The sequence below is a fragment of the Ascidia mentula genome, chromosome 9 (genome assembly GCF_947561715.1).
Source record: "Ascidia mentula chromosome 9, kaAscMent1.1, whole genome shotgun sequence".
Classification (NCBI taxonomy): Eukaryota; Metazoa; Chordata; class Ascidiacea; order Phlebobranchia; family Ascidiidae; genus Ascidia; species Ascidia mentula.
In genome coordinates, this window is record NC_138574.1 from 13,658,136 (window position 1) to 13,672,035 (window position 13,900).

The window sequence follows — 13,900 nt, forward strand, 5'->3', positions numbered from 1 at the left end:
GAATAGAATGCACCGACTCCGTCAAGCTAAAGTTGGTATTTATGTAAAAATTTGCTGCAAAAAAAAACAAAGTAAATAAAATAAAATTATTTATTTGCCACAACACGGGTACAAATATCTGTCAATTTTTCTGTTGGCCAAAGTACACACTCACAGTGTAACTTTTTATCAATGTATTAGTTAACAACATTCTATTTGCTTTTTTAGCGTCAGTTCTCATGGATTAAAATTACTTCTAGCAAGCGGAGAAGATATTTTGTATATTTCTAATCAAACGACCACCAACCTTAATTCTCTTCCGGAGAGTTGCAAAGCTCCAGCAAATAATCCAGTTTTTCATTTCGATCTCAACGAATGTTCTCCAACGAAAAAGGTGTCTGTTTAGATTTTACTAACAGGTATTGCCCACCCAGGTTATGTTCAACAAAATTGCCATAAACTTCCCCTTTAGAAACTTTCTTCTTGACAGATTTTCGTTAACACATAGGGAATTGATTATGGAAAATTGTAGAATTGATGTTTCTCTTTTAGAAAACAAGTGGCACGTTCAGATTGGTTTACAAAGTTCGCAACTTCAAGTACAACAGCCAAGCAGTAAGTAGGATATCCTACCGATCTTACTGGGAGATATCTTGTGACTACTACGAGTCGGAAATGTTGAACAGAAATATTAAAGTGGATGCTGGATCTGTTTTAACTGAATTAGTGTAAGTGAGTGGGTTTTTACTCTCAAACCCCTACTTCTACATAACGCCAGCAAGCGGCCACAGAAATCACATTTGACATTGCTGTGACCTTGTGTCGTTTACGACTGAGTCAGCCTCTATTTTAAATGGGATGAAAATTACACAGATAGAAAAGGAGCCCAACAAAAAGTTACACGGTCCTCGGGTCTTTTAAATGTGAACCCTTCCTCTAATTCTCTGTTTCCACTTTTTATTTCAATAAAACTTAACATTACAACTCTCTGTGCAGAAAGGAAAGCTTTGTCGCTTCACGACGTGCAATACACCTCTTACATCAGAATCGATCGTCAGTGTTCCCGAATACGTCTACGGAAAGCTGAACCTATCGGCTCACAAAGAGTTAGATCTCCAGGTAATTTATCGCATTTCATCACATTTTCTTTAGTTGAAAAATATGTGCATTGATTATTTCCGAACTATTTGGCCAAATTGCAGATAAAAAGTTGCTGGGTTACAAACAGCAGCGGTGTTAAAAGTGAAGGCTACAGTCTCATTACAGAAAGGTAAGATATCTTGAAGTTTTCTGTAAAGCATGGAAAGTTTTTGCAAGGTATCTTTTACCTAGTGCACTACATTAGGTATATGGTATCTTGCAAAAATTTCACATAAAATCAAAAGGTGGGAATCACCCTGGAACTGAAAGACAAACCCAAGCTGAAAACCATTAATTCGCGCTTGCTTGTGTCGTTAAAACTCACATCAAAACCAAACATAAATCATAAGTAATGCACTAATTTTACACACCGAATCTTGATTACAAATCCTACATTAATATTTCAACCAAATCAACAGTAATATTTTATGCAATGGCATGACTAGCAGGATCGCCCCACTGCGCATGTCCTTGCTTGGCGATCACATCTAACGTATCGCGATCATGAGGTATGGGCTAGGCAGCGATGTCTGGGCTGCCAAGCCTGCAAACCTCATGATCGCAATCACGACATTGCATGAAATATTACTGCGTTATCTGATGCCGTGGTAAAGATCCCTTACGTATATGTGAAGGTTGCCAGGCAAGTAGTTTGCTCACGCACCTGTGTACCTTGCCCGAACTTACGAGATTGACCGGTGAGACACTTACAGTCTCCTGTGTATACTTTTTCCTACCTTCAACACCAGACAAATCTACCCTTGTCCAACTGGAACTTATTTTTATTGATGGATGACGTCATTTTTTGCCTCGTGGTCTTGACTGTAGTTCAGAAGGTGTAGCCTTTTGCCCCAAATACTTTATATGTGTTCAGTGAATAATTATCTGTTGTGACCAATGCACGAAATTCTTACCGAAAGTTTTGGCTTTCAGTAAAAGTATTTAAATTTCAGTTTGTTTCCTTACGTTTAGTTGCAAAGTTGTGCGCGAGGCAGAGGCGGAAGATGCAATCGTGATAATGAGGAATTATCAGCCGACTTTCGCAACCTTTAAATTTCGCTCATTCGTGTGGGTGAATAAGGATGTAAACCAACATTCCCTGTACGCTCACTGCTACTTGCAACTCTGTGACAATATTAATAATGATTGTCAAAAACCGGTAAGATTTGAAATTAGCTTCTCCCAGTATTAAATGACATTAGGTGAAGTCCCGATAAAATTGTTGTTTAGAATTGCAGAAAAAAACGTCAACGGAGATCCACGCGAGAAAGCTTGAATGAAGTTATCTCTGTTGGGCCTTTCCATGTTTCCACCCAAGACTTGTGTGAAAAGGTAGAAAAAAATCTTTTCCATTGAAATTTAACAATTTAAACCAGTGGTTTTCAAACTTTTCTGCGCCCTGAAAAAAAGTGATGCGAACAAACAGTCAACGTTCTCCGACTGAAAATTATGAACATAGAAATCACTCGTTGTCGTTGTGATTAATTTATCGTTGTTTTTTCGCAAATGCGACGAATATTTCCAAGTGCGTCACCCGCGAATAATATTGAGAAGCTCTGATTTAAACGTTTACATACTGCTAAGTGGTCCTGATTCCACCCTTGTTGTGTTTAATGACAGATATCTGACTCTATATCTCGTTTCCTTCTTAAAAACATATTTGTTTTGTTCAGAACAATGGGGAATGCTCAGATTTTTGCAACGTCATGAACGGGAAAGTCCATTGCTTTTGCTTCGAAGGTCGCTACCTTGGCAAAAACAAGAAAACATGCATTGGTAATTATGCTGCACTGTTAAATCGAGTCGTATAGTAACTTTGAAATTGTTTGTGGTTTCACAAAAGATGCGTCCTTGAGTCATTATAATAATACTCTTGGGTTACCATGGTAACATAATCCCTCACAGGCTTGTATCAGCTTTTTTATATACTCATGGAACCTGATAGCTATGACGAAAATGAAAGACACTTTTCACTATTGACATACGCGCTTGTATCGCGGAGACGATTTTGAACTCCAATATGATTTGGAACATTTTTCAAAGCAACGCCACAATGTATTTAAGAACAGAACTGACTATGATTTCTGTGAGTTTGCTTGGTGCATTCATGCGTGAAAACTTTTCTCATGTTTGGGTTGTGCGAGCTTGTAACGTTGTGAAAGTGTCCATCCATTGTAATCTGGTTAATCTTACGCTAGTTTAATGCCTTCTTGGCTGTAATAAGTTTATTCTATTTGAATAAGGTGGATCCGTGAAGGCATTTATTTTTGAATCGTGTCTGTTCTAGTTTATTCATCTGTTTGCTGTAAAACTGTTCACCAACTGCAAATTGGAATAAAAGGTTGTAGAATTGCACGCATACAAAACGTACACGGCAATTAAGGATCTGTATCCTACAATTTATTTGTGTTGTTGTTATTTTCACCACGGCGAGCATAACAATGTCGCCAGTGCGGAGTAAATTCTTATAATACAAAACACATTTAACTTTACATGCAGATGTAGAAGAAGCGTTGCAAAGCGAAGGTTTCCAGAGTTTGGAAGGTGTTTACATTGCAGTTGGATTCATCGTTCTTCTACTCATTGTTGTGTTGGGATTCACCGTTAGATATTTGAGACGTCGTTTCAACAAGAACGAATAATATGCTCACTATAACATCCAAAAATACTAACTGCATGTTTGCTTGAAACTTTAACAAAGTCACAGTGGTCCTATTTGTACATAAAAATACCCGTAACCCTTTTGTTGATTTCAATCTGGGATCGGCAACCTACAGTCCGCGACAACATCCGGCCAGCCCAGCAAAATCAACCAGCCCGCAGCCACTTTACAAATTGTAGTAGGCTGACTCGCCCAGTGCTAAGTTAGGTTACAGTTCAAAATTAAGAAACCTGTGTACAATGGTCTTAATTCGCATCGAAACAACATTAAATTGGAGGGAATGGAATAATTGGTGGGAAATGTTTGCCGACCTCAGATTGAAATCCACTGCAAACTTAATTTGTTCTGGTTACGGACATGAAGGTGCAAATATTGATCGTGAATGCGGAAATAATGTCGGAATACTTAAAGCGAACTGAATTATGCGACTCCACTTATAACTAACATTTATAACTAAACCTTCCATTTATAACTAACAAAAATTTCCGTGCATATCATGTAAGCTATAAAAACGAAATAAAAAATGCAGCAACATATTCATCCATACTGTACTGGGATTATTTTTAGCTGCAGTGGAAATCAAACACAGAGTTTGGCAATCATTGTTAGCATTAACGTTAACTCTGGATGGTCTATGATTTAGCCTTCTTTGGTAATTGCCTGGAGTTTTATTTTTCCACTCTGTAGCCGCCACTACTTATTGATTATAGAGTATAACTTGTCTGTAAACAGGTTTTGTAGTTGTTTGGTGTTCGTCAACCACACAATGTGACAAGAAACAGAACGAAAACAATGTAAAAGTTGACATCAAATTTTGCAAATCATTGAAAAGCTGCGTTAGCGTCGATGTATTCTAGAAACGAGGCTGCGTAAAAGCTTAATTGCTTGAGGCTACTCTTCAGGCGATTTTGTGTCTTTGTTTACGAGGTTGAATTGCTGCAAACTCAGCAAGAAATTTCCATCGTTGTTGGTCTGTGTAATGACGTCACACCACCAATAAAAAGGTTTCATTAATTAAGAAAAAATAACAAACTGTTTTTTTTTGTAATTCAGCAGCTGAATACTTATGCAAATGCGTAAATTTAGATACCCAGCAAATCCTCAACCACTATTTTACAACGGAAATAATTTTTAATCCTTTGGCCAAGGTCCAAACTCTCAAATAAACCTTACGGTTTTTCCATGGAATGAGTATTTAGCGTTTTCAAATAGTTTAAGTTAAAATTAAGTCCTGCAAAAGCTGCAAGAAGCCCAGCAATGACTAAGAAATGCGGTCTGACTTGAAACTTGTTTTTCTACATTTTTGTGGCTGTGACGCCAAATAAAGTTCTGTGTGTCTGAGTTTTTCAGCTCACTTCAGAAGCTGTTTGACGCTGCAGGTCGTGGTTGCATAAAAGCTGTTTTGCAAAAAAGCAATGTCTAAACGTTTATGTGTTATTCGCATAGATATGAACTGCATGTTAACATGTCTTGGCAAGGATGAAGGTTGATAGTAGATTGTGAGGCGCAGAAAGCAGATATTTGTTTGCAGAAAGGAAGTTTAAATCGGTTTGTTCTGTTTAATTCGAAGCAAAATTGTTGCTACAATGAAGTGGTTCAACAACATAGATCAATTTGTCGGTTTGATCTGCAAATTAAAACAAGATAACTTTAGCCTTCGGAACACGATATTTGGTGAAAAAGAGCACTAAAATATCAACGCGTCGTTGCCAAGGACAACGTAACGAATACTGCCCTCTTGCGCCATAACGTGGTGTTTTTACACCAAAGCGAGATTTGTAATTGAGTCAATAAAGTAAGTGATGCAGGGGCATGGCGAAGGTTGGTTACAGGTTGGTCATAAAATTTAAGAAAAACCAAACACAGATGTTTTTAAATTGGCCAATGCACAACCATAGGAAACCAGTTAAAATGTTCGCATATTTTAATCCCTAAATGCGTGGAAATATATTTAATTTCATAGGAAATATTAAACAGATATTTAAATCGGATTTGTGTGTTTTTTTGTCTGTTTGCACCATAGGATTGCGCAAAAAATATTTTTTATAATCACCAATTGCATTGCCAACAAGTCTCTGGTTTAGAATGTGTCGGCTATGTATATAGGTCGCACTTTTTGAAACAGAAATTTTATTGTTTTGTTAAACTTCACTTTGTCCCGGCATGAATTGGAAGTTTTACAGATCGGCCAATTCCATCCTGTCACCACTATAAATAAAACTAATTGTAAAACATCAAGTTGTGTTTCTCCTGCTTTAAACGAAAGGCTCTTTTGAAGAAATGCGAAACCGCAAGATGCAAATCGTCCTTCTACTTTGTATGTGGCTTCAAGTTTTGCCAGGTGACTACATAGATACCGAGTAATACACTGACATGATTTGTGTTCGTTGGATGAACCCAACTTCACTGAAATAATATTTTATGAACATTCACAGACTTCGTTCGTCGTATTTTGTGCAGGTGGAGGATCTTCCACGTGTCGACCTTCGGCTTATAGTGGAACCAGAATAAATTTTGGAATCCCCTCCTCATGTGAAAGTTATATAAGGGCGTACAGTACTGGAAGTTCTGGAACTGCTGCAATACACTTGTATTACAACTCACTCGGCAACAACATTTGTTCGGTAAAAATGTCTTACTTCTTTTGTTGACAACATTGACACTTTTGCGTTGTCAACGCCGATTACGGTGGTGCGTCATCCTCTACATTTATGTGGAGGTCGCATGGCAAGTTGTGCGCTTGCCCACCAGTGTACCTTGACCACAATATACCCCGTGAAACCACTGAGCTCCTGAAGCTCAGTTGGTAGAGCGTTGGGCCTGGTGAGCCCAGAGTCGCGAGTTCAAACCTCACTGGGAGCTTGATTTTCAGATCTCGCTCGGATTTGTTGGGAAAATGGCTGATCCAGCAAGGCCGCGATGCCAGTGAAGCTTTTGATTCTTTTGTAACAATAATGATTTTTGTGCTCTATTACTCTCATTGCAAACATTCAACTAATCATTGCAAACATTCAACTAATCATTGAAAGCATTTAAATGGAAAGGAAATTCAATGCAAAGAGAAACAAAATCCAATTTGCAATAATTACTTTTCAATTTTCTTCTTAAAGGGATCAAGAATTTGCTGACGAGTCACAAGTCGAACGTTTCCCAAGATGTTTCGCTTCACGCGAACTTTTTTTGTTCGATATGTTTCTGTGTTCATTTAATTATGTGATAGGTTTACCAAGGAAGCAACAAAAACGGAGTCTTGCTGGGGACTTTCGTTGGCAATGGAAGTGCGACAGGAATTGTGAAATCAAATACCGGTTCCTTGTATTTGAGTTGCCCCACGTTACGAGGCATTACTAACTATCCTCGCTTCGCGTTTATAAAAGGTAAATTACTCTGTCTACTGATTTCTGTGTAAATTTAATATTACTGATGAACTAAAATCACTCGTTATGACGAAACAAACATTTTTGTTCGACAATTAGGCGATTTTAGTTTATCAAGTTGAGTGATATTTCAAGCAGATTTTCTCTGTCGGCGTATACTTAGCTTGCATGGTTTACACTGACTTTGTAATTTAACTGTTAATAAAGCTACCGCACAGGGTGTTTCAACCGTGCATTGTAAAACCTATTTAAAAACACGCCAAGAATTGCTGCTGATTGACGACGAACGTCACTATATGTTGTTTAGTCACTGAGGAAGCCTCGTGTAACTTGGAGTTGGACGTGGAAGATCTTCCAACAACTCTCGTTCTCCCGACAAGTAATGGGAAGTTGTTGCAATACCTTGCTTGTAATTACACGGTATCAAGTCCAGTGAGGTGCAACTTTACAGTTACTGTGTCGTCAGGACTAACTTATAGCATATTGGAAAACATATTCGTAAGTTCGTATGAATAGTTCTAACGAATTTTGACATAAAAACTCCTAAATTAGCATTGAAATTGCCAGATCATGTCAATGTTGCATTTAAAATCACACCGCAGGCAGTATTTTGACATTTCAATGTATTTGGATTTGGTCTAGAATTAATTTCACTTTCTCAAGCAGATAAATAAATGGCAAAAATAATGAATACAAAAATTACCATGGCAGTGGTTGAGGCAAGTATTGGGGATTTCAAGTCACGAGCTTAGATGCAAAGTTGTTTCCATATGTAGGAGCACGCAAAGGGTAGGAGACATACGCAAACTTAAATGTGATTGGTTACAAATGTAATGTTTCTCAGATAATTAATTCCATTTCGTTACAGCGAAGTTCAACCTAAGTAACAATAAAGTGAAAATTAAACCTGCCGATAAGTTTCACGTGTCCTTTCATCGCAATTAAAGAATAACTAAAATAAATACAACGACTCTTTCAACATATGCTGAATTGTAAAATAATGTGGACCAAAGAGAGGCTTTGCCTATTTAAGAAAATATTTATTACATCACAGAAGTTGTTCAGAGCGAAGTTCGCATGAAAATTACCACAAGTTGTAACTTAAAAACTCAATAGCTTTCAACATTACCTAATGTCTGGATATGTTAAACTTGCATTTCAATTCGCACATCAGGTTGTATCTTGACTTTTCAAAGTATTTGGATTTGGACTAAAAATGAAATCACTTTCTTGAAAAAAAATACAGCAAAGAATAATGAATGCAAAAAATTACAACAACAGTACAAAAAAAGCAAAACATGAGTATTTAAGGAAAAATTAATCGTGTAAAAAGTCGTTCAGAGCGAAGTAGAGTAATTTAAATCACGAAACGTTTGTGTTTGGCTTTCTTTAGGAAGTATTATAGCGACCGTTTAAAGAAGAAATTTCCTTTAGATTTTATCAGACGATCCTTCCCATCCAGGAATCAGAATAATTTACTCTCAAAGAGATGAAATAGTCACAACGGTTCAAGCCCGAAGAGTCAACGTTCAAATATTTACATATTCTGCTCATTCACCTTCCCCAACCATTCACATTTCAGGTTTAATACATAACTGTTTGTCAACAAATTACCGCAATATTTCAAACCATGGAAAACGAAAAATTTAAGCTTGTTACTACAACAAACATAAACACAGAAACTAAACAAACTGCTTGATCTTAATCCCGCTCATAGAATAGGTAATAGTAGATAAACTAAAGACTTAACTCACATGCAAAAATAAAAAGTTACGCCAAACTACTCTTCAAAAAATTATCTCTTTCTAATTGAGACCACTTTACGCAGACTGCAAGTTGTTTGATGGAATAGAATGCACCGACTCCGTCAAGCTAAGGTTGGTATTTATGTAAAAATTTGCTGCAAAAAAAACAAGTAAATAAAATTAAATTATTGATTTGCCACAACACGCGTACAAATTTCTGTCAATTTTTCCCTAGGCCAAAGTAAAAACTTACAGTGTAACATTGTAACATTATTATGGGTATCAACATTCTTTTTGGTTTTTTAGCGTTAGTTCTCATGGATTACACTTACTTCTAGCAAGCGGAGAAGATATTTTGTATATTTCTAATCAAACGACCACCAACCTTAATTCTCTTCCGGAGAGTTGCAAAGCTCCAGCAAATAATCCAGTTTTTCATTTCGATCTCAACGAATGTTCTCCAACTAAAAAGGTGTCTGTTTAGATTTTACTAACAGGATTTTCGTTAACACATAGCGAACTAAATTACGGAAAATTGTAGAATTGATGTTTCTCTTTTAGAAAACAAGTGGCATGTTCAGATTGGTTTACAAAGTTCGCAACTTCAAGTACAACAGCCAAGCAGTAAGTAGGATGTCCTACCGACCTTACTGGGAGATATCTTGTGACTACAACGAGTCGGAAATGTTGAACAGAAATATTAAAGTGGACGCTGGATCTGTTTTAACTGAATTAGTGTAAGTGAGTGGGTTTTTACTCTCCAACCCCTACTTCTACATAACGCAGGCAAGCGGCCACAGAAATCACATTTGACATTGCTGTGACCTTGTGTTGTTTACGACTGTGTCAGCCTCTATTTTAGATGGGATGAAAATTATACTGCTAGAAAAGGAGCCCAACAAAAAGTTACACGGTCCTCGGGTCTTTTAAATGTGAACCCTTCCTCTTATTCTCTGTTTCCACTTTTTATTTCAATAAAACTTAACATTACAACTCTCTGTGCAGAAAGGAAAGCTTTGTCGCTTCACAACGTGGAATTGGAAACTTCACGATTAGCTTTGGGTTGTTTGGTGACGAGCAAATGCAAACACCTCTTACATCAGAATCGATCGTCAGTGTTCCCGAATACGTCTACGGAAAGCTAAACATTTCAGCTCACAAAGAGTTAGATCTCCAGGTAATTTATCGCATTTCATCACATTTTCTTTAGTTGAAAAATATGTGCATTGATTATTTCCGAACTATTTGGCCAAATTGCAGATAAAAAGTTGCTGGGTTACAAACAGCAGCGGTGTTAAAAGTGAAGGCTACAGTCTCATTACAGAAAGGTAAGATTTCTTGAACTTTTCTGTAAAGCATGGAAAGTTTTTGGAAGGCATCTTTTACCTAGTGCACTACATTAGGTATATGGTATCTTGCAAAAACTTTACATAAAATCAAAAGGTGGGAATCACCCTGGAACTGTAAGACAAACCCAAGCTGAAAACCATTAATTTGCGCTTGCTTATATTGTTCAAACTCACATCAAAAGCAAACACAAATCAGAAGTAATGCACTAATTTCACACACCGAATCTCGATTACAAAGCCTACATTAATATTTCAACCAAATCAACAGTAATATTTTATGCAATGGCATGACTGGCAGGATCGCCCCACTGCGCAGGTCCTTGCTTGGCGATCACATCTAACGTATCGCGATCATGAGGTATGGGCTAGGCAGCGATGTCTGGGCTGCCAAGCCTGCAAACCTCATGATCGCAATCACGACATTGCATGAAATAGTACTGCGTTATCTGATGCCGTGGTAAAGATCCCTTACGTATATGTGAAGGTTGCCAGGCAAGTTGTTTGCTTACGCACCAGTGTACCTTGGCCACAATATACCCCTTGAAACCACTGAGCTAGCTCACCCGTAGCTCAGTTGGTAGAGCGTTGGGCCTGGTTAACCCAGGTTCGTGGGTTCAAACCTCACCAGGAGCTTCATTTTTTACATCTTGCTTCGGCTTGTCAGGAAAAAATGGCTGATCCAGCCAAGCTTGACCGCATAAACCAAATCAAAGTTTTTTTGCGAATTTGCCCAAACTTACGAGATTGACAGGTGAGACACTTGCAGTCTCCTGTTTATACTTTTTCTTACCTTGAACAACAGTCAAATCTACCCTTGTCCAACTGGAACTTATCTGATTGATGGATGACGTCATTTTTTGCCTCGTGGTCTGGACTGTAGTTCAGAAAGTGTAGCTTTTTGCCCCGAATACTTTATTTGTGTCCAGTGAATAATTAATAGTTGTGACCAATGCACGAATTTCTTACCGAAAGTTTTGGCTTTCAGTAAAAGTATTTAAATTTAAGTTTGTTTCCTTACGTTTAGTTGCAAAGTTGTGCGCGAGGCAGAGGCGGAAGATGCAATCGTGATAATGAGGAATTACCAGCCGACTTTCGCAACCTTTAAATTTCGCTCATTCGTGTGGGTGAATAAGGATGTAAACCAACATTCCCTGTACGCTCACTGCTACTTGCAACTCTGTGACAATATTAATAATGATTGTCAAAAACCGGTAAGATTTGAAATTAGCTTCTCTTAGTATTAAATGACATTAGATGAAGTCCCGATAAAATTGTTGTTTAGAATTGCATAAAAAAACGTCAACGGAGATCCACGCGAGTAAGCCTAAATGAAGTTATCTCTGTTGGGCCTTTCCATGTTTCCACCCAAGACTTGTGTGAAAAGGTAGAAAAAAATCTTTTTGACATGAATTTAACAATTTGAACCAGTGGTTTTCAAACTTTGCTGCGCTCTGAAGAAAATGATGCAAACAAACAGTCAACGTTCTCCGACTGAAAATTATGAACATAGAAATCACTCGTTGTCGTTGTGATTAATTTATCGTTGTTTTTTCGCAAATGCGACGAATATTTCCAAGTGCGTCACCCGCGAATAATATTGAGAAGCTCTGGTTTAAACGTTTACATACTGCTAAGTGGTCCTGATTCCACCCTTGTTATGCTTAATGAAAGATATCTGACTCTATATCTCGTTTCCTTCTTAAAAACGTATTTGTTTTGTTCAGAACAATGGGGAATGCTCAGATTTTTGCAACGTCATGAACGGGAAAGTCCATTGCTTTTGCTTCGAAGGTCGCTACCTTGGCAAAAACAAGAAAACATGCATTGGTAATTATGCTGCACTGTCAAATCGAGTCGTATAGTAACTTTGAAATTGTTTGTGGTTTCACAAAAGATGCGTCCTTGAGTCATTATAATAATATTCTTGGGTTACCATGGTAACATAATCCCTCACAGGCTTGTATCAGCTTTTTTATATACTCATGGAACCGGATAGCTATGACGAAAATGAAAGACACTTTTCACTATTGACATACGCGCTTGTATCGCGGAGACGATTTTGCACACCATAATATTATTTGCAACATTTTTTAAAGCAACGTCACAATTTATTTAAGAACAGAACTGACTATGATTTCTGTGAGTTTGCTTGGTGCATTCATGCGTGAAAACTTGTCTCATGTTTGGGTTGTGCGAGCTTGTAATGTTGTGAAAGTGTTCATCCATTGTAATCTGGTTAATCTTACGCTATTTTAATGCCTTCTTGGCTGTAATAAGTTTATTCTATTTGAACAAGGTGGATCCGTGTAGGCATTTAGTTTTGAATCGTGTCTGTTCTAGTTTATTCATCTGTTTGCTGTAAAACTGTTCACCAACTGCAAATTGGAATAAAAGGTTGTAGAATTGCATGCATACAAAACGTACACGGCAATTAAGGATCTGTATCCTACAATTTATTTGTGTTGTTGTTATTTTCACCACGGCGAGCATAACAATGTCGCCAGTGCGGAGTAAATTCTTATAATACAAAACACATTTAACTTTACATGCAGATGTAGAAGAAGCGTTGCAAAGCGAAGGTTTCCAGAGTTTGGAAGGTGTTTACATTGCAGTTGGATTCATCGTTCTTCTACTCATTGTTGTGTTGGGATTCACCGTTAGATATTTGAGACGTCGTTTCAACAAGAACGAATAATATGCTCACTATAACATCCAAAAATACTAACTGCATGTTTGCTTGAAACTTTAACAAAGTCACAGTGGTCCTATTTGTACATAAAAATACCCGTTACCCTTTTGTTGATTTCAATCTGGGATCGGCCACATGCAGTCCGCGACAACATCCGGCCAGCCTAGCAAAATCAACCCGCAGCCACTTTACAAATTGTTGTAGGCTGGCTCGCCCAGTGCTAAGTTAGGTTACCGTTCAAAATTAAGAAACTTGTGTACAATGCCCTTAATTCGCATAGAAACAACATTGAAGTGGAGGGAATGGAATAATTGGTGGGAAATGTTTGCCGACCTCAGATTGAAATCCACTGTAAACTTAATTTGTTCTGGTTACGGACATAAAGGTGCAAATATTGATTGTGTATGCGGAAATAGTGGCGGAACACTTAAAGCGAACTGAATTATGCGACTCCACTTATAACTATCATTTATAACTAAACCTTCCATTTATAACTAACAAAAATTTCCGTGCATATCATGTAAGCTATAAAAACGAAATAAAAAATGCAGCAACATATTCATCCATACTGTACTGGTATTATATTTAACTGCAGTGGAAATCAAACACAGAGTATGGCAATCATTGTTAGCATTAACGTTAACTCTGGATGGTCTATGATTTTGCCTTCTTTGGTAATTGCCTGGAGTTTTATTTTTCCACTCTGTAGCTGCTACTATTTGTAGATTATAGAGTATAATTTGTCTGTAAGAGGTTTTGTAGTTGTTTGGTGTTCGTCAACCACACAATGTGTTTATTAATAATTCTACATTTCAACATTACAAGCTTTAAAACCTTTGCCTTTATGGATAATTTTTCCAAACAACAAACGGGGAAGGAATTTTTCGACAAAAACAGAACGAAATCAATTTAAAAATTGACATCAAATTTTGCAAATCATTGAAAAGCTGCGTTAGCGT

The 13,900-nt window shown here is 37.4% G+C and overlaps 2 protein-coding genes across 2 annotated transcripts; both read left to right on the forward strand.

The window, feature by feature from the left end:
* Positions 1-5,997: 5,997 nt before the first annotated feature.
* On the forward strand, positions 5,998-10,396 carry LOC145914645 (uncharacterized). Its single transcript, XM_083002463.1, has 10 exons — positions 5,998-6,122; positions 6,242-6,405; positions 7,002-7,158; positions 7,466-7,656; positions 8,593-8,740; positions 8,987-9,035; positions 9,210-9,375; positions 9,465-9,640; positions 9,909-10,080; positions 10,307-10,396. The coding sequence occupies exons 1-10, from the start codon at positions 6,062-6,064 to the stop codon at positions 10,394-10,396; spliced, it is 1,374 nt and encodes a 457-aa protein (XP_082858589.1). The 5' UTR covers positions 5,998-6,061.
* Positions 10,397-11,280: 884 nt separating this feature from the next.
* On the forward strand, positions 11,281-13,156 carry LOC145914277 (alpha-tectorin-like). Its single transcript, XM_083002083.1, has 4 exons — positions 11,281-11,463; positions 11,535-11,636; positions 11,977-12,079; positions 12,805-13,156. Exons 1-4 carry the CDS (start codon positions 11,323-11,325, stop codon positions 12,945-12,947), a joined length of 489 nt encoding a protein of 162 aa, XP_082858209.1. The 5' UTR covers positions 11,281-11,322; the 3' UTR covers positions 12,948-13,156.
* The last annotated feature ends 744 nt before the right edge of the window (positions 13,157-13,900 follow it).